At 39.4% G+C, this 26,354-nt stretch overlaps 1 protein-coding gene across 1 annotated transcript in view; it reads right to left on the reverse strand.

Annotated features, from left to right (window-relative positions):
* Positions 1 to 26,354, reverse strand: part of LOC134675257 (glycerol-3-phosphate acyltransferase 1, mitochondrial) — a 69,601-nt gene that overhangs the window by 521 nt on the left and 42,726 nt on the right. The window contains exons 5-17 of the mRNA XM_063533476.1: positions 16,809 to 16,973; positions 16,437 to 16,606; positions 15,505 to 15,639; positions 14,236 to 14,337; positions 9,971 to 10,063; positions 9,335 to 9,429; positions 6,388 to 6,623; positions 4,833 to 5,031; positions 4,034 to 4,218; positions 2,163 to 2,310; positions 1,737 to 1,939; positions 896 to 1,041; positions 105 to 250 (exon numbers count right to left, since the gene is read on the reverse strand). Coding sequence (XP_063389546.1) covers positions 105 to 250; positions 896 to 1,041; positions 1,737 to 1,939; positions 2,163 to 2,310; positions 4,034 to 4,218; positions 4,833 to 5,031; positions 6,388 to 6,623; positions 9,335 to 9,429; positions 9,971 to 10,063; positions 14,236 to 14,337; positions 15,505 to 15,639; positions 16,437 to 16,606; positions 16,809 to 16,973 — 2,023 coding nt within the window. The remainder of the gene's footprint in view (positions 1 to 104; positions 251 to 895; positions 1,042 to 1,736; positions 1,940 to 2,162; positions 2,311 to 4,033; positions 4,219 to 4,832; positions 5,032 to 6,387; positions 6,624 to 9,334; positions 9,430 to 9,970; positions 10,064 to 14,235; positions 14,338 to 15,504; positions 15,640 to 16,436; positions 16,607 to 16,808; positions 16,974 to 26,354) is intronic.

Below are 26,354 nucleotides of genomic sequence, written 5' to 3' on the forward strand. Positions count from 1 at the left end.
GAAAGTTTCATAGTAAAGCGCCGGGCCGCGCCGGCTGATGTTGATCAGTCTGTCAAAATGTGGTCGGTGCAACTGGCCCTTAGTGTGTGTAGCAGGTTACTGACCGTATAGCATCTTGTTCTGCGTGTAGTCCTCGGTGAGCGAGTCGAGCGTGGTCTTGATAAGCTCCTTCTGCGTGGCGGCGCGCAGCCCCCGGCACGCGGCCGCGTAGCCCTCCAGCAGCGGCCGCAGCGTGCGCAGCAGCCGCCCGCTGCCACACCACACACAAACTCATATATAAAAAAATGTGTCAAATGTTTTAGTTTCTTTAGAAATACATAAGGAGGCAAATCAAAAAAGAGATGGCGGGGTGCCCTCGACACATTTTGCAGCGATCGGCGGAAGCATGCACCGAAACCGAACCGTGAAGAGGGGCGGAAGAAAGGGGAGACCTTTGTCCGGCAGTGGGGCACAAAACAGTTTATTAAAAAAAAACATTCACTCATCGTACGTAATAAGTACAGTAAGGTAGACTGTCGGCACTAATCAGTACCTATTTATTATAGACCGACCGCTTAAATAAGTCCTCGCCTGCGCGGTACGGTGGCGAGGACTCGGTCTATCTATAACATACCATTCTACTGCTGCCACCTTTCCCAGATACCAAAAAATGCCTTAAAAATTCTAGGCTTTTATTTCTTCCACATAAGATCTTTATTTGATTGATGTTATCGCAATATGACATACCGTTCTAGGAGCGCCTCTGGCCGCTGTGACACGCGGTATTTGATCCTGGGCGCGGGATCCGACTGCTCCTTAGCTTGTTTTCCACGATCATCCTCGCGATCTGCGACCTTAGCTGTTCTAACTATTGTTCTATCTATAGTAATACATTTTATATTGTGACGTAACATACCGTTCTAAGAGCGCCTCTGGCCGCTGTGACACGCGGTATTTGATCCTGAGCGCGGGATCTGGCCTATCATCATCGTCGTTGTCTTCATCGTCCAGGGTCCGCGCGAACCGCCGCGACCACTGCTGCTCCTCTAATCCGTTGTTGCTCTGAAATAATCATACGCATTACACTTCTGTCATATTCTATCGAGGTCAAATATGATCGTTAGCCATAATGATTACCGAATACATTTGGTACGGGTACAGGGTTAATTTTATTTAGCTTTTGAAAAGGCCATCGCGAGCTGAAATCTCGACGGTTTGAAAAAATCGTTTTTGGACCACTAGAAAATTGGACAATCAAAGATTGGACAAAAATTTATCGATCGATAGCCACAAGGCTGAAAAAGAAATGCACAAAAAGATTTTATAATCTTATATACTGCAAAACGTAATTCAAGATCAAACAAAGTAAGAAAATGTTGCCACTTTTTACTAGCGCGTCTTGTATTTATGTAAAAAAAAGTAAATAAAAGTACTTTTTTAAATCGTAGGAATGAAATTACTAATAAATAAATGATCTTAGCGTGATTACTTATTTATCAAAAGAAATTTAGTATTTTACAAACAAATTATTGCAGTGGCAACATTGTCTTACATTTTTGGTCTAGAATTTCGTTTTGCAGTTTAGGTAGGTACTTCCACAGGTGTAATAACTTCGGTAGCTGTAATATTAGTTTCTTAGACCCTATGCCACGGCGCGCAGAGAATGAACTTTTGGCTGAGAATCTCGCAAAATTGTAGCGATGCCTCCATCATCTTATGATCCTCTGGTAATTTGGTTTGATCTCTCAATATCTTACCTCTACTGGAGTGATAACCTCGCTGGCTATAAGCGACTCTAACGCCCTCATCATAGTTTCCTCTATCCGGTGGCACGGCGCGCAGAGAATGAACTCTTGGCTGAGAATCTCGCAGAGCTGAAGCGATGCTTCCATTAGCTCTGTATGCCTTATGATCTCCTGGTCCGCGTTTGGCTGTCTGATTATGCTTTCTAGTGCCGTTGCTGTAAAAAAATAAATTTAAGACCGTTAATGACAGTAAGTTTGTTAAAAACCATCTACCGGCAGTCAAAAGAAGTATGCCAGCGAAAAATATTTCAGGAAATACCAATTTAAGCTTTAATACCACCACTAGGTAGTATATTGCTCGCCTCTTTTTTTCGAAATACTGTATTACATTGTGAACCGTATTGCGTTAACGTTAAAGTAGTTTATCGTTTATCTTACCGACGATGGCTGGCACGGCGTAATGCGCCGCCACGGTGTTGCTATAGTACGCCAGCTCCAGTGAGGCGGCTATCGACCTCTGCGGACGCACGCGCTGCTTTTCCCCTGAACCCTCCCGTCTGACCAGGCTGCGGCCCAACATATCCAACTGTAACAATGATAATTTAAATTTACAATACAATTTAGTTTAGATACAAAAGCAGTCAGATTTTTTTTTGGCAAAATCGACCGTAGGTCATGTAATGGGTATGTTTTGTTTCTTTACCGGATGCTTTAGTAACGTGAGCGCTTCTCTCGTATACCGTAAACCGGGGTTACTTTGATTTGCGGGTCGACTTTGATAGCAACTTCTCTCCGCTACTAAAGTCCTTGTTTTAACGAGTTGAACAAAAACTTCGCAGTATTTTTTTCTTTATTGGCAACACTGATAGTTGTTTCACCACACAGTAAGCGGATGCGAGTGTAATATTATTAATTCGTCTAGAAAAAAAAATTAATGGCGCGTACGCTTTTCTTCCTGATTTTATTGGTTGAAAAACTTTGACTGTATTTGTGTCAATAATTAATACATGTAATTTTATAGTGTCTTACGTTAATCAGTGTTGATTCGCGAGTTTATAAAAAAAATACATGAATTCGACAACCTCCACATGCGCACATGTAGCCGGGGAATCCATGGGTCGGGGTGTCTTTGATCACTTATACGTGGTGAAATTGATCAGAAGATTAAAGAATTATTTTGGCAGCTTACGATTTTTTTATGTATTTTTTAAATAGTAATGTAATAAATAGGCATCGTTTGAGTCAGTGGAAGAGTTAGATGTTGTCGAATTATAAATTTGTATCTAGGAGTGGATCTCTGGAACTGCTTATCTGATTATAAATATTCTTTTACCTGTTTCTTCCATACCGTTGTCGTATGGAATTAAGTTTCTGGGTGGAATTTGGCTACATTTTATCCTGCGGCTTTGCTTTAGGTGTTTTATTATACGTGCGTAAGGCCACCAGCCCACCAGGGCATTGATTCTACAATAAATAAATATGCATTGTTTTTTTATAGAAATAATGCCATAGATTACAAAAAAAATATCGGGTAACGAGACTACAAAAAATACCAAGAAGAACAACTTAATGATGTATTCGCAAACAGTGGCACAAAATCTATTCGTGCCGCATATAAAGAAAGCACACAATATTTTTTATAGAACTTTATACAATAAGTATAAAGGTAACATGTCAAAAACCCGGGTGCACAGACCAAATTTACTGAAACGGAAAAGCTTGTAATTCAAAAATCTGTTGCTAAGTGCGATGATTAGTTAAATTCCTACGTTATTTATAGTAAATAAGCGCTTAATTTTTCTAATTTGTATCATTTCGTATGATATCAAAGTAACCCCACACCTTAAAAATATAAATAACTTAAAAAGTACTTAACCGATTTTTATTTTTTTATTTTTTACGGTCTTTTTAGCGGGTCTACTTTAGATTGTCAGCAAAAAAATAAGTGGTTTCAAAGTAACCCCATTCTCAATATAACTTTGACCGCGTTGTTTTTATTTTTTTCTGAAAAAAGTATAAGTCCTAATTTTTTTTTATTTGGCAGGCGGAAAGAAGAGAAAAAACCGATTATTATATTTTTATTTCATATTTTTACGTATATTAGGATCGTCAAAAAATGGTGCCAAACTCCAAAATTGATCAAAGTATCCCCGGTTTACGGTAACCTAAATCTCGTCCGTCCCTCCTCAAGGCCGCTCCTCTCATGGCGACCGCGTGGCTCAGTTGTTTGTGTGCAGCCCTGTCTTTATTCCGTTAGAAGCACGTTCTATTGGTGTTTGAATGACTCGCTACACTCAGGTTTCACTTACCGCATGTTTCAGTAGCGTGGGTGCTTCCCCCGTATACCCTAAATCTCGTCCGTCCCTCCTCAAGGCCGCTCCTCTCATGGCGACCGCGTGGCTCAGTTGCTTGACCGTGCAGCCCCGTCTGTGTTCCGTCAGAAGCACGTAAGAGACCACGTTTGTGCACATGAAGGCTGTTGCTTGTGCCGCGTCTGAAACAATCAAGGAAAAACTAAGTACTTATATCGTTCTTAGCAGTCTTTGCAGGCGTATGGTTTTTGGGACTTTTTACCATCCTGATTTTAAATGTTTAACCATGACTACTAAGCGTAATTTTGAGCCAGAGCGGCGGCGCACTGGCGGTTTAAGATCGTATAGTCTTTAAATTATGACTATGTAGTAGATCAGTTAGACCTACCATAGACTAGGTGCCGTCCTATGGCCTCCACCATCATCTTATGGTCGACGCTCACATCTGCCCCGTACATGCTGCTGTGGCTGTGGTTGTACAGGATCTGGCGGTCCAAGTTGACGGCCAAGTTGTTGTACCTACCATAGACTAGGTGCCGTCCTATGGCCTCCACCATCATCTTATGGTCGACGCTCACATCCGCCCCGTACATGCTGCTGTGGCTGTGGTTGTACAGGATCTGGCGGTCCAAGTTGACGGCCAAGTTGTTGTACCTACCATAGACTAGGTGCCGTCCTATGGCCTCCACCATCATCTTATGGTCGACGCTCACATCTGCCCCGTACATGCTGCTGTGGCTGTGGTTGTACAGGATCTGGCGGTCCAAGTTGACGGCCAAGTTGTTGTTGTACCTACCATAGACAAGGTGCCGTCCTATGGCCTCCACCATCATCTTATGGTCGACGCTCACATCCGCCCCGTACATGCTGCTGTGGCTATGGTTGTAAAGGATCTGGCGGTCCAAGTTGACGGCCAAGTTGTTGTTGGGCGGGGTCAGGGTCCGCTCGATGGGGGCTTTCAGGTAGTTGTAGTTTTGGAATGACGTTGCTAGCTCCTGTAACAATATGAAATGGGTTAAATGGGTGAATCAATTCTTTCTTGTCACTAGTTGCCATGGTTACGGTCTCCTGGGTCACTCTTAAAATACTGGTTATTTCGTATTTAAATGAACCAAACTTGAATTTTTTGGTAGTTATAAGGCCTTTCCATAATGGGACATCTACTAAGCACGTGTGGAGAAGAGCTGCTGTACCATGGTACATTGGTGATTTGACCTTACGTCGCGTAGCAACGTATTAGTATTGGAACGTATTAGTATCATTAAGAGTGAACAGGCACCTTCTGGGCGAGCTCCATCGCAGGCCACGTCTACGCCTCGGCTAGTCTGTGGCCATGAGTAAACCCATTAATAAAAAAAAAAATATTAGCGTAAGCGCTAACCGCAATTTATTTGCGAGGCCATCACTTTTAGTTTCACCTGCTCAGTTTGTACGTAGGGTATTTGAATGAAATGAAAATCTTTATTTCAGGCAACTAGAGGCCCATACATAAATACCTGTATTTGATACAGGTGACATTTTCACACCAAGTCGTCTATCGTGCCGTCGAACGTCCATTATGACTATTAACTTGTACTTAGGCTAACAAAACATACCTTAAGCGACAGAGGCTGGTTAAAATCCACCCTTATGTTCCCGTGGTTCGTATAGAGCGTCCTCCAGATGCCCCTGAGTGCCGTCCAGAAGGTCTGTTTGGGCATGCCGAGCTGCTCTCTCACGAAGTTACCGTCCACCAGGCGGTCGTAGTTCAGCGTCACTGGCACTAGGAGTGCGTCGTCGATGGTGCCGTCGAGGTAAGCGTCCATTATGACTAATAACTTGTAGTTAGGCTAACAAATCATACCTTAAGCGACAGAGGCTGGTTAAAATCCACCCTTATGCTCCCGTGGTTCGTATTGAGCGTCCTCCAGATGCCCCTGAGTGCCGTCCAGAAGGTCTCCATCTGTTTGGGCATGCCGAGCTGCTCTCTCACGAAGTTACCGTCCACCAGGCGGTCGTAGTTCAGCGTCACTGGCACTAGGAGTGCGTTGCCTATGGTAGCGTCTAGGTAAGCGTCCATTATGACTAATAACTTGTCGTTAGGCTAACAAATCATACCTTAAGCGACAGAGGCTGGTTAAAATCCACCCTTATGCTCCCATGGTTCGTATTGAGCGTCCTCCAGATGCCCCTGAGTGCTGTCCAGAAGGTCTCCATCTGTTTGGGCATGCCGAGCTGCTCTCTCACGAAGTTACCGTCCACCAGGCGGTCGTAGTTCAGCGTCACTGGCACTAGGAGTGCGTTGCCTATGGTAGCGTCTAGGTAAGCGTCCATTATGACTAATAACTTGTCGTTAGGCTAACAAATCATACCTTAAGCGACAGAGGCTGGTTAAAATCCACTCTTATGCTCCCGTGGTTCGTATTGAGCGTCCTCCAGATGCCCCTGAGTGCCGTCCAGAAGGTCTCCATCTGTTTGGGCATGCCGAGCTGCTCTCTCACGAAGTTACCGTCCACCAGACGGTCGTAGTTCAGCGTCACTGGAACTAGGAGGGCGTCGTCGATGGTGCCGTCGAGGTATGCGTCCATTATGACTGATAGAATGCCCGCTGGAAGGAAAAAAAAAATTTTAAATTTGTTGAATGAACTACTATCTGAAGGTTGTCTGGAAGAGATCGCTGTTTAGCGATAAGTCCGCCTGTTGTTACCTACATATTTGTACCATTCATACTTTTGTACCATTTCTTTTGTAGTGTGCAATAAAGCATTTTATTATTATTAATGTACATGTATAACAAAAAAAACAAAACAATTTAGTATGGAACTTTTTAGGTTCCATTTTATTTAATTTTTACTATTTTATGTCGCACTATACAAAGTGGTCCTAACCTTGCCGTCTAATATTTTTTTTTAGATTCCTCACGTCGTGGGTTTTCAGAGTATGTATGTTAGCCGATTTTTGTAGTTTTCGAGTTATGATTTTTTTTTTACTTTTAACTTAATTGTTACGAAATTCCGGGGTTCCCATACAGGGTAGCTAAAAAATTACGGCATTCCCGTTGCCATCCAAAATTGACAATATAGGTACGCAAAAAATTTAGTGGATCTTTGATTTAGTAAAATTCATCACAAAGTCAAGGGAGTTTGTCAAATAGTCTTGCAACTATCAAGCGCATGTTGCTGCCACTAAAATATAGAATGTATGTACCGTTACGAAGGTTCATATTTCTTTGATTATATTAAGACACGCCCCGACTTTTGATGTGAATCGTGCATTAGAATGTCACACGTGTTTACAACATGCACATTTGTTTACATTTTAAACTATATCAACATCATTCCATACTATGATCTGCATGTCATTGTTTACAATAATAAATAGCCAACCTCTGTTTAGCACTTTGAACTACACCCAAGCCCTAATTAAACTAAGATAATAACAAAATTGTCGTCATAGAAGCGCTGGTGGCCTAGCGGTAAGAGCGTGCGACTTGCAATCCGGAGGTCGCGGGTTCAAACCCCGGCTCGTACCAATGAGTTTTTCGGAACTTATGTACGAAATATCATTTGATATTTACTAGTCGCTTTTCGGTGAAGGAAAACATCGTGAGGAAACCGGACTAATCCCAATAAGACCTAGTTTCCCCTCTGGGTTGGAAGGTCAGATGGCAGTCGCTTTCGTAAAAACTAGTGCCTACGTCAAATCATGGGATTAGTTGTCAAGCGGACCCCAGGCTCCTATGTGAGCCGTGGCAAAATGCCGGGATAACGCGAGGAAGAAGAAGAAGAACAAAATTGTCGCCATGACCGCAATAAATATAATGATAACAGGCAATAAATTAGATACCAATTTGCGCAAAAGGGATGTTTACTGTATAGACACAATTTCTATTTTATAAATCGTATAGAACTATTCCGTACACGGCGGGAAGAAGTTGATATCTGGCGAGAAAAAATGGAAGAAATTTGAACCTTAGGGGTCATCCATTAATTACGTCACACCAATTTCTAGGTTTTTTGACACCTTCCCCCCCCCTTGTCACACTTGGGTCACATTTGGCAAACGCCTCCCCCCCTAGTGTGACGTCACATTTTTTCTACGAAATCGCCAAATCGAATTAAGTAAGTACCTAAGTATTATTAATATTTTATATCAAAATATTTTTGACGATATAAATATTAGTAATTTTATAACCCAAAACTGCTTAGGAAAGAAAATTAAACGATTATAAACTATTTTCGTTTTAAAAACTTGTTATTTAAATGTACAGCGAACTAAATAATTTAAATAAATTTTCGGTTACTGATGAAGTTAAAGTGACGTCACAAAGTTTGTGTCTCCCCCCTCCCCCATGTCACAATATGTCACATTTTCTTGACCCCTCCCTCCCCCTAAACGTGTGACGTAATTAATGGATGACCCCTTATGTAATTTTATTTTAAGTTCAAATTTCTTCGGCAGAATATCTCGAGTTATCAACTTCTTCCCGCCGTGTACGGTATTAGAGAGTAGGTAACTTGACCGTGACGTCATTTGGTAGTGTTTCATATAAATTCTATAGTGGCAATTCGTTTTGACAGTTTGAAAAAAGAAACTGATTTGACTATTAGTCAAATACCCAAATCTATCCACATAATATAGACATATTAGTTAGTAGACACACACAGCTATATCAAAAATATAAAAGGACAAACTATCTTACCACAACAATGAACCGTATTTGAACGAAATAAGGTATATTTTAACTATGTACTTGTTTGTTGTCATGCTTACCAGTTATGTCCTCTAAGCAGCGTGAAATAACAGATTATGCACCATTTTAGTCATTATTAGGGTATTATTATTAACTTATTACAGTTATTACAGTCACACACAATAGGGTATTTGACTCTATTTAAATTAAATTTCCATAAATAAGAAGATGAATTCGTAGATGAATTTATAAATCGAATAGACTAACGTAATATTCCAAATGCCTGTGACATTATTAATTTTTATATTTTATAATTTAAAGATACCTAATAATTTAATGTTAGTTTAATGTAATTTAATTTCTAAATGAATGACGACATATTTATATTTATAATTGTAATCTATAAATATATTGGAATGTAAAGTGTGCTAAACAGAAAATGTTAAATGACGTGTAACGCTTGTTATCAATAAACGATTGATTGATTGACTGATTAAGGTTCAAATTAAAAATTTTAAAACTTTATGTGCCGGGTCTTACGAGGTTACTTATGATATGATTCACTATCCTGTTCCATTACATTTAGTAAGTATTTGTAACATTTTTCAACTTCATTTAAAGTTTACCTTTTGGTGGTTGCGGTTTTCCAGTCCTAGTTCGTCCTCCCTCGATGAAGAATTCTAGATTATTCTTAGCCGCTAAACTATTCAAAATGTAAGATCTGAAACAAAAGTGTCAAAATCAATAAAAATCAGTACATTTGTTTATTTTAGTTGACACAAAATAAAGACAATCATTAAAACATTCTAATTCATTGATAATTTTTCACAATATTTCAGGACTTTTACTCGTATAGTAAATTATATTTACTTTATTTTATTTTTAATTCTACTGAACTATCACTGCAGCCTGCAAGGGCGCAGCAGGGACGGTACTCGGCCCTTGCCTGCGGGCTATGTGACGGGTTCATATGTTTATACAGGGTGGCCAAAATTATGTGCATTCCCGTTGCCAGCGAAATTTACCCTCCCATAGAAAATGGACCAGCTAAAATGTATGAAACAGCCAATTTTTTATTCGCGAGATCGGGGTTGGTCCCATAGATAGTAAAAGTTGCTCAGTATAATCCCAAAACCTCCCTGGCAACGGGTATTTTTTGGCCACCCTGTATATTTGATTTTGAACGTGTTTTAAGAGTAAACCTGTATAATTTAGAGTTATTTTCTTCAACACCCTCGAGCATAACATTTAAGTGTAGGTACCTTAGTGCAGTCTTGTATAGTGGGTCTTCGTGGTACTCGGACCCGTCGACCCTGCGTCTGATGTAGAAAGCGCCACAACCTCGGAGGAACCAACTGCAAACAAATTACAAACTTTACAAGAGACAACGGAGAATTTACTCAAGCTTCAAATCGTTCATTCACTGCCAACGTTTTCGTAGCGCTCGCTCGTAGCGCCTACGAACAGCGCCGACGAACGAGTTCCCAATACTCAATAATACAGCACTCAATAAGATTTAGTCATCGATTCGGTGAATGTCGTAAAAGTATTTTAGGACGGAAATAGTTTTGTCAGGTTATCAGTAAGATACCTTTACTCACGAGCGACGATATCGACTACTTACGGAATGCTAAGAAGTTTTTTTTTACACGAATTTACTAAGGGGTTGTGCACAAATCACGCGAGGTATTTTCGGCTACTTTTTGACTCCCTCCTCCCCCTATTTTGAAGTGCAGAGTGAATATGTTTAACGAAACCGAGAAAAAGTATCTACTCAAGTGGTAGGTTTTTAGTGTTCCGTACAAAACTTTGTTTACGGAACACTTATGGGATCACTTCGGTCTTGGAAATCAGTTAAATACGTTTTTCTCAGAGACCGTTTGACATAGATACCTAAAATTTGGAACAGTTATAGCAATTACCACCACTCATATTGTAAATAAGTCAAAACTGCTTATTTCTTATTAAAGGGGGAGATTTAGGGGGTTGAGAGGGGTAGGCTGAAACTTTTTTCATTTGTAAGAATCGTGTGGGGTACCATTAGAAAGCTTGCAAAAAATTGAGTCGATGGACTGATTTTGACTTCATTTTAGACTGCAATAGTTTCGTCAAAAAATGCATTTAAAGTTGCAAGTTTTCATACAAAAATTTTCACCTCTGTCCTGGCGATTTTCGCGAAAACTATAGCTAACAGGCAGCTGACCAGTCAATACCCAACTTAAAGAAGCATGGAGACGGCGGGAAAATTATCAGCTTAACTTTATCTTTATTAGTTTTTCAACTGCAGCTTGACCTTTGATTGCTTAGGGCTAGCTAACTGATGCTTACACTGGTCAATTCATATTAGGCGAGAAACATCCTTAGTTAAAACTTTGGCATTGAAATTTATGACTTATGTCTTTGACACAAAGTTTAATTCTGCTTGCTTATTTTTGTGGGATATTTAATTTTATCTCAATAGCCTACTATAAGTATGAAAGAGATCTACAAAATACGACCTTATTATATTGCAAATAAGTTTCAATTTCGAACGGGCTTTCCAAGCAATGGACTACGTATCTCAAAAATCTGAAAAATTCAAATTAAGAATTCCGTTCTTGACTGTCGTTGTGTTTTTTTTTTCACAATAGGATACATAGAGTTAGTAAGGCGTATAGAGATAATAAAGTCATTTAATATTTATGAACAGCTTTGGCCTCATTATAGATTTTATTGAGAGTATCTGATTCGTCGAAACAATATACACAATATTCCTTTTCATTAAGTACCATTACATTTCTGTATTAATTGTATAATTATAATATCTATTAATTATATTCAGTACTTATGTATATTTTTGAACGGATCGGTGAGCAACAAGATTCAGGGCTATAACCGCGAAAATAGAAGTTCGCAAATTGCGAGCATTTTTCTCTGTCACTCTAATTACGCCTTCATTGGAGTAAAAGAGAAAGATCCCCGCAAATTGCGAATTTCGGTTTTCGCGGTAGCCTCTCAGTCCTGTTACGAGAAAATAATTTTGGAAGACATTAATAGTATATGACAGTTAAATATCACAGTTTTTAGAAACAAAGGTAAAATTGACGAAATATTTAAAGTAAGCCGATCTTGTTTTTTAGCAGTTCTAAATAATATTAAAGTCTATATATATGGCATAGAACTAGAAACAAAATCAAATAAAAAATAATAATGAGTTCTAAATTCAAATTGAAGGAGTATACATTTAAGGTATTATAGGCCAAGCGCGCACCACGATATTAATTTTTGCGACACGATTTTAGAATCGCGCTGTAATATATCGCAGAAAATTCACTGCGCGCACTGCGATGAAAATGAAAAAGTCGACCAGTCGCTTGTCATGAAACGTGTCTTTAATATGCGATTGCTGTATGACTTTGAGCATTTATAACACAAAGGTGATCCCCGTCTATTTCCATAATTAAATGGTCAACATCTAGCATCTCATTTTGAGACTCCATTGGAGATGCAGGTGCCGAGATGTTGGGGTTTGGAGAGCGAAATGCCGACATTGCCGACTGAGGTCCGGCCGGGGTGCGATTTTATTATCATAGTGCTCGCGGGGCCATACAACTCCGCATGCTGCAATTCACTTTGCGACAATCGCGTCGCGAACAATCGCGGAAAAATGTGACAAATCACAATTTTAATATCGCTGCAATTTTTTTGTCGCATATGCGCGCACTAACATATGAACACATGCGTTGCATTTCTGCGACAAAATTATCGCAGGACAAAAAATCGTGGTGCGCGTTTGGCCTTACTCTAAATTATTATAATACATGCATTCGCGAGATGCTCGACTTCGGTATTCAAACACAAAGCAATAGTACAAATATCTAACTAAATGCAAAGGCCGAAGGAGCGATTCGAAGATCCGAAGCGTCCGACAGACGTGCGCCTCCCGTAACTTTTCCAAGTATTTTTAAGTACAAGTGTCTAAGTCGCAAGATCCAAAGGCTAAAGTCGCATTGGGCCGAAAGCCCGAAGCATCCAGGAGGTCAGTTCTAAACACAGGTAATTAATAGGGATGTACCGACTAGTCGGGAAAGCCGACTATCCGGCCACATTTGTAGTCGACGATTAGTCGGCGACTAGTCGGCAAAAATGGCCGATGAGTCGGCACTTTATAAATGACAGAAAAACAGGGCAAAAAGAAATACACAGCAAATATTTACGATAAGTTTTTCACCTATTTTACCCACATTCCTATTTAGGGTGCTTACGAAAACTTTTGTTTGAATTATTGACCGCTTGGTCGCTTTCTTGTTTGCTTGTCGTATGACATATTATATATAGCCTTAGGATTTTTTATTCAGTTCATTTTTCTGCGTTACTATATGTATATTTATAATATGACGAATAGAGAGGGGTAAAACGGTTTTTTATTAAGTGCATCTGAACCGAACTTAGACGAAACTAATGATCCGGCCGACTAGCCGACTAATCGGCCATCCGTGCGCCGATTAGTCGGCTAGTCGGCCAAATCAATAGTCGGTACATCACTAGTAATTAATACAAGTGTCTAAATGCGAACGCCGGAGGCCGAGCTCCGCGTAGGGCCGAAGGCCCGACGCCTGCAAGATGTCAGTGGTTAAACACAGAACTGACAGCCTGGACGCTTCGGACCTTCGGCCCTACGCGGAGCTCGGTCTTCGGCCTTCGCATTTAGATACTTATACTATTGTTCTATGTTTAAGTACTAACATCCTGGACGCTTCGGGCCTTCGGCCCTACGCGGAGCTCGGCCTTCGGCTTTCGCATTTAGACACTTGTACTATTGTACTGTGTTAAAGCACTGACATCCTGGACGCTTCGGGCCTTCGGGCTACGCGGAGGTCGGCCTTTGGCCTTCACATTTAGACACTTGTAAAGCTCTGTGCTAAAGCGATGACATTTTTCTAAAGCTCGGCCTTCGGCCTTCGCACTTAGACACTTCGTACTATTGTTCTGTGTGTGTAGTTGAATACAGTATCCTAAAAACAGGCAAACAACCTCTGTAAAATGTAACGATGCGAGCGGTACGGCTACCATCAGTTTGGCATTGACATAAACGCTACCGTGGGCGTGAACGTAATTTACTGTCTATGCATCTCGCTCGTACTGACATATTAGTGCGAAAGAGATATACCTATAGGAAGTAAATTACGTTCACGATATCGTTTATGTCAATGCCAAACTGATGGTAGCCGTACGGAACACTAAATGCCTCGAGCTATCTCGGACTTGGCCAAATTATTTTTTCTTAGTTTCATTAATTCATACCCCCCTCCCCCAACGTGATCTATCGTGAGTTTTTCGTGACCCCCCCTCCCCCCAACGAACTTCGCGTGATTTGTGCACAAGCCCTAAGCCCCGCTGTAAACTCACCGGGATTCGAACCCAGGACCATCGGCTTATTAGGCATGGCCACTACCCACTAGGCCAGACCGGTCGTCAAAGTTATAATTTGTAAGTAAATAGTAAAACACAGTGTAAAACGCGATACGATAAATAAATAGTAAGTTACCCAAAGAACGGTATCCTCATGTTGTCCCCGGCGGCGACCAGCGGCGGCCGGAGACCGGTCAGGTACAATGTGAACGTCACCAGGATGTAGTCGAGGTGAGACCTGTGGACAACACACACCATACATTAGAAATGTTTTCAGATTTAAGATTTTACCAAACACATTAAAAAGCTCAGATAAAAGCTTGTGATCTACTTATAGGAGAAACGATTTCTTAATTTACCTAGGTGATTTTTCAGGTAAATCACACACTAGGGGCCCACACCTTTAGTTCGTTTTTTTTAGCATTAGAAAGAACTTAAAAGAAGGTAAGCGATTTAGACATGTCTATTAATTGAAAAACGCTTTCTAAAAATCAATAATTATTACTTACGAAAGCAGAAGAATATAAATGATCGTATTAGATTCATAATTGTTACATATTTGCCGTAATTTATTTTTAAAATGTGTTTTTCAATTAAAAGACACATCAACATTGTTTACCTTATTTCTAAAGCTAAAAAAACGAACTATAGGCTATTATAGTGACTAGGGGGTTTGCGCCGGGTTGCCGCCTTGTGGCCCAAATCAAAAACTTGAAGTTGACTACTACTCTTTTTACTACCAACATTAACTACTCAAATAAAGACCGTGTTGCTAAGAGATAAGGTCCATTACAAACCTGTGTAGCGGCGCGAAGATGAGCGGTAACCCGATGGCTGCTGCTAGACGCAACGTTGGCACAAGTGCGCAGCGACGCCATTTTACATAGCGTTGACTAGACGCAGACGCTCAGAAGACACTAGTATGGGGTGGCGATCCGACGGACGGCCTTGTGACAGAGCCAGACCACTAATCTGTAGTGACCTAATATAGATCTTATAGCAACGAGATAAAGTCCACAAGTAACCTGTGCAGAGGTACGAAGATGAGCGGTAACCCGGCGGATTTAGCGCGGCGGAGACGCTCGACGCACGCCGCCCGCGTGCCGCACCCGCCACAGGCGATCCGACGGACGGCCTTGTGACAGAGCCAGACTACTAATCTGTGTAGTGACCTAATGTAGATCTTATAACTACGAGATAAAGTCCACAAGTAACCTGTGTAAAGGCACGAAGATGAGCGGTAACCCGGCGGATTTAGCGCGGCGGAGACGCTCGACGCACGCCGCCCGCGTGCCGCACCCGCCACAGGCGATCCGACGGATGGCCTTGTGACAGAGTCAGACTACTAATCTGTGTAGTGACCTAATGTAGATCTTATAGCTACGAGATAAAGTCCACAATTAACCTGTGCAGAGGTACGAAGATGAGCGGTAACCCGGCGGATTTAGCGCGGCGGAGACGCTCGACGCACGCCGCCCGCGTGCCGCACCCGCCACAGGCGATCCGACGGACGGCCTTGTGACAGAGCCAGGCTACTAATCTGAAATGAAACAACCATATTTAGTGCGGGCTGTATTAACAAAACAGTTGTTATTTTATTTTTAAGTTGGAAGGGTAGGACCGGGTTGCTACTCCTCGTAACATCAGTAAATGACCCTCATCGTATAATTTGTAACTTGCCTTGGTCGACTTAACTAGACAACAGGAAATGACTGGGCATGAAATAGGAAAATCAGTTCACTAACTCAGTAAGGCAGGAAAGGGTAATGAGCTGTCTGAAAAGTCGTACCGTGCGACAGGAATACCGCCTCGGCCAAGACATTGCGCGGATGGCGGAGGCAGCAATGGAGCAGGACACAGCGATCGGACCTTTCGTTCCCACCCATGGTTGCCACCACCGCGCGCAATGTCGTGGCCGAGCCGTACCAGAGACATTACGCGTTATCAGGGATGATAATGAAAGGCCAATTAACGCATATGTGACTGTGAGCGCACCATGCTCGGCATTAAACTGCAAGACCGAGTGAGGAATATCGGAATCCGACGCCGCACCAAGGTGCGAGACGCGGGTGACGTCATCACCAAGCTTAAATGGAGTTGGGCGGGACATGTTGCTATGCAGAGTGGATCAAAATGTTGACGGATTGGTGGCCGCTTTCGGATGAAAGAAGCGCCTGGCGTCCGTTGGCTCGTTGGGTGGATGACAATCGCGGGGCACTTTTGGATGAGACTAGCCCAGGACCGGGATAAGTGGCGTACACGAAGAGAGGCCTATGCTCAGCAGTGGGCGACTGAAGGCTAGAATGATGTTGATGATGATGATGATATGTGACTCACTTGAGAACCCTGTTAGACATGGCAGAGCTGATATCCATGAGCACCTTCCTCGCCCTGGCCTCCACTCTTCGCCTGAGCTCTGGAGTGACGGAATCGCCCGCACCTTTTTTCTCAGCTTCATTTAGTGCTGATTTTTCGAGGGCTTGTTGGAAGCTCTCGTCTTTTAATACCTGTGGACAGATACGATAACATCCGTGAGTCAGTGACTGATCAGGCGGCCTAGCCAAAGTGACAATCGCTTGCGCTTTGTCTCTCTGTCTCGAGTCGCTTTGTCTCTCTATCGCTCTTCCATATTAGTGTGACAGTTACATTTGCAAAATTCTTGTCCCCTGTATACTCCAATAATGTTAGGTGGTACCTCTATGGACATACCTCAGGAACCATATCTTTGTAGTCATAATTGCTGAGATTACAGCATTGTGCTAAATCGCAGAGACAGCGCGACACGACGCCGCCATTTGCAAAATTCTGTTGACCGATGTCGAGGATGTTGATGACAGCCCCGGTGTCTGCGGCTTTGGGGTCCTGCCATGATTCCTGGGGACAAGGAAAAGTAAAGGTCAATAAGGGTAATCAATAATATAATACCTAGAATAGAGAGCGTTTATTCGAGGCAAAATAAAAGAAGAGAACAACTCGCAACAGCACAAGCGCCACTGCTAAATAATCTTGATTATTTAAAATTAACGATTACCTGTCGTTAATTTTAAATAATCACGATTAATTAGCAGTGGCGCTAGTGTGCACGTTGATGGGCTCTTAACATATAAATAAGCCACGAAATGGTCCCGACTCAGCATGATGCTAGCCTGGCTAGCGCTGGTCTTCCGTCGGGGCCATGATCTTGCTAATCATCTCTCGTTCAGTGGTGGAATTCATTGAAAATAAGAATTGGTCAAACTACGTACCCTAAGGGCTCATTTAGACGATGCGACAACTCCAATGCGAGTTTCATTACATTGCGGTTTTTGATCGGTCGGTTGAATTGGACGTAACCAACAGTCCGCACCTAACTAAAATCGCATACGAGTTCGCGCGCCGTCTAAATCAGCCCTAAATTCGCCTTTCATATAAAGCTACCACTCTCGACTCCACTGATAAGGGGATATGTAAATAATAAACGCATGAAGAAGTAGTAAGCAGAAAGGAAGGAAGTGTTTTTCCAGTGGTGGATGACAGTTCTTTACAAGGTCAGGCGTGGCTCACTCCGCGATTTCGTCGCTTTGCAACAGGTAGCTACAAGTACATCCGTTCCACACCAATTTTGGTGGCTAGCCATAAGCCGCTCATTGCGCTGTCGCCACCTAGCGGCCATACTCGTATTTGTCCTGATCGTAACAGACGCGTTTTGTTAGAGAGTGAGTCTTCTGTACCTAGCACTATTATTTATTCTGTGACAAGGTAGATGGAGAGCTGGTGGATGCAGTTTCTGCTAAAGGCGGAAGCTATTATACGGAAGATATGAGTACGAGTATGTGATGAAAATTAATTACTCGGGCACTAATCTTTATAAGCCCCAGTAACTGTTATGGCTTCACAACTACTATGCAAAGTTTATCTTACATCACATACATTGTGAAAAGTAGATCTCGAGAACAATTAATGTTACAAAGTCATTTTATCTAAGTATGATTGCCGTGTAATGATTTGCAATTTTGTACTTTCCTCCATTGTAATAAGACATAGGTATAAAGTACATATATTTTGACGTCTTTACTAACATAAGTACACGAATAAATATATACACGGAAATAGGTTTATGACTTATTGTTATGTTTATTTTTATTGATGTTGACATATGTGAAAATGTACGTTTTATTTTGACGAAACCTGAGGCGGATGAGCTTTCTGTATGATGACGAAGCCTGCGCTGTTGATCTGAAGGTTTTCAACAAAGTAATTTGTAACTGATTTGTAATTATATTTGTTCTTTGTATACCTACTTAATTGTTATAAGTGAGAATCTGTAATTGGCTCCTGTAAGATTACAGATAATCTAAGGGTGAGGCCTAAAGTAAAGTAAAGTAAAGTATTTATTAATTGTAAACTGTGTACATAAGATGTCATATACAGGAGATATCGAATCAACAGTTGCCCATTTCGAGCATACAATATGATCTTAAAACTACTAACTATACTAGCTTACTGACTAACTTATACTTAACAAACTGGTGATTCCAGAAAAAACTCATTTAGATTGTAAAATACATTTTCAATCAACCAGTTTTTTAATTTAAATTTAAAACGATTTCCCTCTAACATTTTTATTTCAACTGGCAGGGCGTTAAAAACTCGTATTGCAGTATTGAATGTACTTCTGTAAAACATTGAGTTGTTTGATTTTGGACATACAAGATTAAATCTGTACTGCTCTCTGAGATTATCTCTCTGCGAGGATTTTTTCATAAAATAGGCGTCATTATTTTTTACAAAGAGGCAAAGTTCTAGAATGTATATTCCAGTAAGAGTAAGAAACCGCTTTTCTCTAAACACATTACGTAAGGATTGTTCAGTGTGCATGCGATATATTGTACGTAAGCATCGTTTTTGGAGGATAAATGTACTCTGGATGTCTACCGAGTTCCCCCAGAAAATGATACCGTATGTTAGCAGCGAAAACACATTACCATAATAGGATTTTTTGGCAACATCCTCAGAGCAAGTTCCTGAGAGTATTGACAGGGCATAACACTGGCTCGAAATTAACTTATTTATTTTAGTAATATGCGCCTTCCAATTCAAAAAAGTGTCTATAGTAATGCCAAGAAAAGATATACTATTTACTTCTTCAATCAAAGTCCCATTTTCTGCAACATTCAAACATAGAGAAGGTGTTTTATAGTTTCTGAAACTAATAAGTTTTGTTTTGGTTAGGTTAACTTTTAGATTTAGAGTTTCAAGCCATTTGATCACTTTGTGAAGGGTGTTATTAATATTTTGTTCCAACTGCTCAGTGTTTGATTTATCACCTGAAAACAGTATTGTTGCGTCGTCTGCAAACAAAACACATAATTCATTAACAACTTTTGGGAGCTCGTTAATGTATATCAAAAACAGTGTAGGTCCTAAGACGCTACCTTGTGGAACCCCGACTTTAATAGTTTCAAAGGCCGATTGTATGCTGCCCAAAGTTTTCTGTTCCTTATTATGACTAACAATCATTGTTGCTTGCTGCCTATTCGTCAGATAACTTTCAAATAACTGTAGAGCATGTCCTCTTATTCCGATATTATCCAACTGTTTCAAAAGAATTTCATAAACTACACAGTCAAACGCCTTAGACATATCCAGCAACAATGATACACATGGTTTTTTACTATTTACTTTATCCCATATGTCATTGAACATTTTGAAAACTGCTAAGGATGTTGATTTCTGCTTTTGAAAACCAAATTGATTTGGGTCCAGTATGTTTTTCCTACTCAAATACGTACTTAACCGGTTTAAAATTACCTTTTCAAATATTTTTGAAAACATGGCAATAGCGCTATAGGCCTGTAATTATTTGGGTCATCTAAGGCACCCTTTTTGTGAAGTGGCTTAATAAGTGCCTTCTTTAAAGCGTCTGGAAATATACTAGTACTCAACATTAAATTTATTATATGAACTAAAGGATTAACGATATAGTCAATACATGATTTGATTAACTGCATTGATATTCCATCGTAACCGGAGCTTTTTTTGTTTTTCATGGCATTGACTATCTTCTTTATTTCATCAGCATCAACCGGTACAATAAACATACTACTTAATTCTTTATTTGATGTTAATTTGTATTCTGAGGGACATTGTAAATTATCTAAATTATGACTGGTAAAAAAAGTATTAAATGCCTCTGCTATTTGTAAGGGATCCGTTATGATATTGCCGTTTGTATTTAGTTTCTCTACGGTCGGGGGAATGCTGTTCGTAGGTGATGTATGTTGCCGAATGAGTTCCCATGTGGCTTTGGTTTTATTAACACTATTTTTTATATACTTATCGTTTGATATTATTCTAGACTTCCGTATAGTTCTTTTAAAAACTCTACAGTACCTTTTATATCTTATAACATTTGAAGTGTTTCTACATTTTTGAATAGATAGGTACATGTTGCGTTTGGTTTTACTAGATTTAATTATTCCAGGAGTCTTCCAATTGGGTCTCTTCTTAAATGTTTTTCTAACTTGTTCAATAGGTATACAAAGGTTGTAGATTAACTGAAAGAGTTCTATAAATACATCGTATGCATCATTCACATCATCCTGTTCATAGATTTCATAAAAGTTTAATTGTGATATATACTTAATGAAGATCTCTAAATTGTCATCAATCTTTCTGATATTCGTATACCAGTACTTTTCTTGAAAGGCTATACTTGTTGGTATCTCAATGATTTGTCCTGTATGGTCGGATAGTCCCATATTCATAACTTTGGAAACACATTTACGGTGGTTAGTTAAAATATTATCGATACAGGTTTGTGATAAATGAGTAATTCTAGTGGGCTCATGTATGGTCGGAATAACATTAAATTTTGCTAATAGCGACACGAACTCAGTTGATGGACTATCATCACTCAATATATTGATGTTAAAGTCTCCAGTTATAAAAATGTTTTGCTTCAGTTTTCGAATACGCAGGAGTAACTTGCTTAAAAGGTATTCAAATTTTTCAATAAATAATTTAAAATCGCTACCAGGAACCCTGTAGACGGCTATTACAACAAAATTTAGTTCAGGTATAAATACCCCACACAGTTCCAGATGCATTTCAATGGACATGTCTGATATCCACTGCAAATTTATAAAATTCAGACTTTTTTTCAGGTAGATACTGACACCACCCCTTGACTTGCGAGATCTACAAAAATATGACCCCAAATTATAACCCTCTATCTGTATGGAAGCTACTTCAATGCCTTTTAAAAAGGTTTCTGTAAAACAAAGGACGTCTATATTAGTTGTATCTGTGAGAATTTCAATCTGGCTTATTTTAGATCTTAGGCTCTGTATATTTTGATGAAAAATATTGAACGTATAATCTTTAGTCACGAAAAAGATCGCTAGGCAATAAGCATTCAGGGTCAGAGTTTATGGGGGTATTAACATGGGATGGAGTTACAATTTCCTCATGTCTAGTCGTTGTTTCTTGAATATTGAATATGAATTGTTTCAAGTTTAAAAATACATTCCTTATACCAAACTGAGTAATTTTACCAGAGTAATTTGAAAACATATCTAATGTTAAATCCAAATTAGTGTCAAATATAATTGCATAATTATGGCTTTGCAAATCCATGGCCAGCAAGTTGTTGAACCCCTATGTAAGGGGAAGGTCTATGTAAGGGGGAGGCCTATGTTCAGCAGTGGACGTCTTATGGCTGAGATGATGACGATGATGAATAAAAATAAATACATAATGTAAATAAGTGAAAGTGTCAAAGACCGCTAACATATGTTCTAATAAACGTGCAAGTTTAATTTCAGTCATGGATGTGTCATGCCAAACGTCGCCACGTGTGAACGGTTATTTCTGTCACATGATTACATTATTATTCCAATTACAATGTATACATGCGGGCGGTCACACGGACACGGATCATGGTGCGTGAAGATTAAGAAAACCATATAAAATATATATAGATTTTATATGATATCGATGTGTATCCATCAATATAAAACTTCTGTTGGCATTAGTCGGTGTTTTGATCCGAAATCACCTTTTAATGAAAAATGTTTAAAACAATTACTTATTTATACAATTATATTGTTTACCCATTAGCATGTTAGAAAAACGAACGCCAAATCAAAGATAATTCGGTATATCTCAAGGCAAGGAGTGATATTGATAGACTAGACAGAAAACTACTTAGTAGCTCCATTTTGAATACATTACCTATGTTTATAAGGGGTCATCCATTAATTACGTCACACGAATTTCTAGGTTTTTTGACCCCTCCCCCCTCCTTGTCACACTTGGTCACATTTGGCAAACCCCTCCCCCCTAGTGTGACATCACATTTTTTCTACAAAATCGCCAAATCGAATCAAGTAAGTACCTAAGTATTATTAATATTTTATCAAAATATTTTTGACGATATAAATATTAGCAATTTTATAACCCAAAACTGCTTAGGAAAGAAAATTAAACGAATAAAAACGATTATCGTTTTAAAAACTTGTTATTTATATGTATAGCGAATAAAATAATTTAAATAAATTTTCTGTTACTGATGAAGTTAAAGTGACGTCACAAAGTTTGTGTCTCCCCCCTCCCCCATGTCACAATATGGCACATTTTCTTGACCCCCTCCCTCCCCCTAAACGTGTGATGTAATTAATGGATGACCCCTAAGTACTTATGCAAATATCAAGCTATACAAAATATAAAAACTTTAAAAATTCACTCGCAAAGCTGGGTTTTATCAGCGTTACTTACGATTCGTTCAGTAGCAAACTGCGTGGCAAACAAATGACTATAAACACTCTAGACAGCATGTCGGCATTTACGGTATAAGGCATACCATGTTCTAATTCAAACAAAATTACATCTACTTCTCCCCTCTACTCTACTGCTGACCGCTACATTTCGCTGGCCCAATATTACAGGGTTAGAACCCATGTTACCTTTTCAAGACAGTTGAAATTCGACTTAATGTCACTAATGACAACGTTCACATTTCAGTTCGATAAAAGTGAAACATAGAACCCTGTAATATTGGGCCTGCGATTTACCAGATCGTACTTTGATCGAAAGAAACAAAAACTGTTATAATTGAGAACCCTTCACCTTTGAAGTCAGTTAAAAATAGGCTAAATTTTGAATAGAATAATGTAATCAATTAGAAAGTAGGCATGTTTGGAGCCACAGACAAAAGGAGCAATGCAATGCAATCCAATTCGGAACAGTGCGTGAGCGGCATGAGGCTCGAGTGACATAATATATGTCTTAACACCACGCGAATTGTTTTATTAGTTTATGTGTATTATGATCCAGTTTATCGCGTGATAAAGATCAGACTTGACACTATGTCTCCATCGAGAAAAAGGTGTGCAAATTACCTAACCCAGGGACTAGGGTTGCCAACTTTTTTTTGGTGGAATATAGTATTTTCCAGAATAAGGCATCAAAAATATAGTACATTCAAAAAAATATATGTAATACTTTTAGATAAAATACTAAACATGAGTGTAATATACGTTTAATCGGAAATATAGTATTTTAGAGTACAATATATTTTTCCAAAAGTATATAGTACAGAGAGCCAAAATATAGTACAATACTATATAATATAGTACGGTTGGCAACCCTACCAGGGACTGAAAATACAAAGTGATTTTTCAACGTTTAGTTATATTCAATGTGTAAATAGGTCGGTATTGAATAACTTTTGCTTAAATACCAATTCTGAAATCGCGAAACGTCTTATGTTCATCGAGAATAAGGCAGATTAATTTTATTTTACGGGTACGCCACATAATATATGTCGACGTCTTTGTTCGTTTCGTTCCGTCAACCTTTTTAGGATTCCGTACCCAAAGGGTAAAACGGGACCCTATTACTTCGCTGTCCGTCCGTCCGTCCGCCGTCCGTCTGTCTATCACCAGGCTGTATCTCACGAACCTTGATAGTTGAAATTTTATACTATAACAACAAATACTAAAAAGTACGGAACCCTCGGTGGGCGAGTCAGACTAGCACTTGTCCGGTTTTTTCTTCGCGATTTCGGTGTTCCACCCATGTTAAGTTGTTTATTATGATCTACACTACACATTAATCTCGCAAAGTATGACGAAACGTGTATGAATATAGGATCAATTTGTCTTAAAAATACTGTAAGGTAATGTAACTAATGTAAAATCGCCTGGCCGGAGATAATAACATTTATGTATCCATCTTTTTATAATCTTTCGTTGGCCTCGATCCTTAGGGTCGGTGGCACCAAACTGTTCGTATCGTTAAAGAGTTCGCAAAATTTTTATGTATGGAAAGTTTTCTATTGTTCGTTTTTTTTAGCATTAGAAAGAACTTCATAGAAGGTAAGCGATCTTGACATGTCTTTTAATTGAAAAACGGTTTTTAAAAATCAGTAACTATTACTTATGAAAGCAGAAGAATATAAATGATCGTATTAGATTCATAGCCCAAGCCCTCTCGCGCATGAGAGGAGGCCTGTGCTCAGCAGTGGGACGTATATAGGCTGAAATGATGATGATGATGATGATGATTAGATTCATAATTGTTACATATTTGCCGTAACTTATTTTTAAAAAGGGTTCTTTATTGATAGAAATAAAAAAAAAGATTAACAAACATAATAAAACTTACAAAAACTATAGGTAAAAAATTTGCCCCAGATCGCCGTCAACGGGCAAGGTGCCCAGAAGGCTGGCCGTATTTTTAAAATGGGGTTTTCAATTAAAAGACACATCAAAATTGTTTACCTTATTTCTAATGCTAATGAAAACGAACTATAGTAAAGCGCCGGGGCGGGCGCGCCGGCTCGGGTGACGTTGATCAGTCTGTCAAATGTGGTTGGTGCAACTGGCCCTTAGTCAAGCTGACTTAATACATGATACTACAGGCCTTGTATCAAGATATAAATGGAATCATTGATTCACTCATATTCACGTTAAAATGTAATATATAGGTCGTATGCTGCAAGATGCACTAAATTTAATATGCTAAAATTATTTAAATTGCACGCGATGACTGCTTGTCCCAGTTCGCAAGTATCGATGCACCTGATGGCATTTGGACCCAAAATAAACACAGTCCCTCAGACATTTTAAAAAGGGCTTAATCGCGTAAACATATAAATCATATAATAATTTATATTTTATAGAAAATAGAACACAGAATAGAGAGCGTTTATTCGAGGCAAAAAGTTAAAGAAGAAATAAATAACATATACCTAAGCCACGAAAGATTATGTCTTTAAGTTCTTCGTTCTTAAATATCTTATACCTTTAAACGAGCAATTCTTGTATATTTAATTATATATTTCGGGGATCTCGGAAACGGCTCTAACGATTTCGATGAAATTTGCTATAATGGGGGTTTCCGGGGGCGACAAATCGATCTAGTTGAGCACAGTTGAGTTTTTATATGTTTTCCGAGCATAGCTCGGTCTCCCAGATATTTTTCTTAATAATAACTATTCAGCATCATCCAAGTGAAATGTCTCAAGGAAATGGTTCGGTAACATCAGGAAACGTTAACCTCATTTGTTTATTGGGAAATGGTTTTTAAGGTGACCCTTATTTATAGACGGACACAAAACAAAGAAACGATTGTATCTATTATAATTTGTCTATTTTAAAAATAGGGCAGTTCAAATTTAAATATTAACCCGGAAGATATAGCAATTTCCAACCTCATTTAAATATTACTCTATTTTAAGAAATCATTGAAATTAAATCAATCTAATGAATATTTTATCTAAATGTGCACACATGTTTACAAGCAGTTTATTGATCCCAAATATCATGAAAAACGCAGAAAAATCCTAGTTTTTGGTTTAATCTTTTGTCAGTGTCAGATATGTCAAGGAGGTTGGCCGGTCGAAGTATTAGTAGTAAGAAGTAGGTTTTACCTGTCAATCCTACGAATAGTGTCAAATTCTTGTTTTTATTTGAAATCTTATTTATGGCCTGGACATCTCAAAGAACAAAACTAGAGACAGGCAACCTGTGGTGGCGCCATCTATAAATACCTTTGATGCTAACTCCATTAGCGACATCTAGACAATTCTAGACGCCAGAATATGGAAGATATAGAAATACCAAATCATCACCCGCTTTAGCATCACAAAAACACTAATTTCATTCACATGACGAATACTTATTTGCTCATTTCGATCAATTTCTCAGAAAAGTCGGAAATTCGATCAAATTCGAATTTTGAAATTGATCGTAGTTTCTTTATAAGTCTTAA

This window comes from Cydia fagiglandana, chromosome 21 (assembly GCF_963556715.1).
Source record: "Cydia fagiglandana chromosome 21, ilCydFagi1.1, whole genome shotgun sequence".
NCBI classification, from domain to species: Eukaryota; Metazoa; Arthropoda; class Insecta; order Lepidoptera; family Tortricidae; genus Cydia; species Cydia fagiglandana.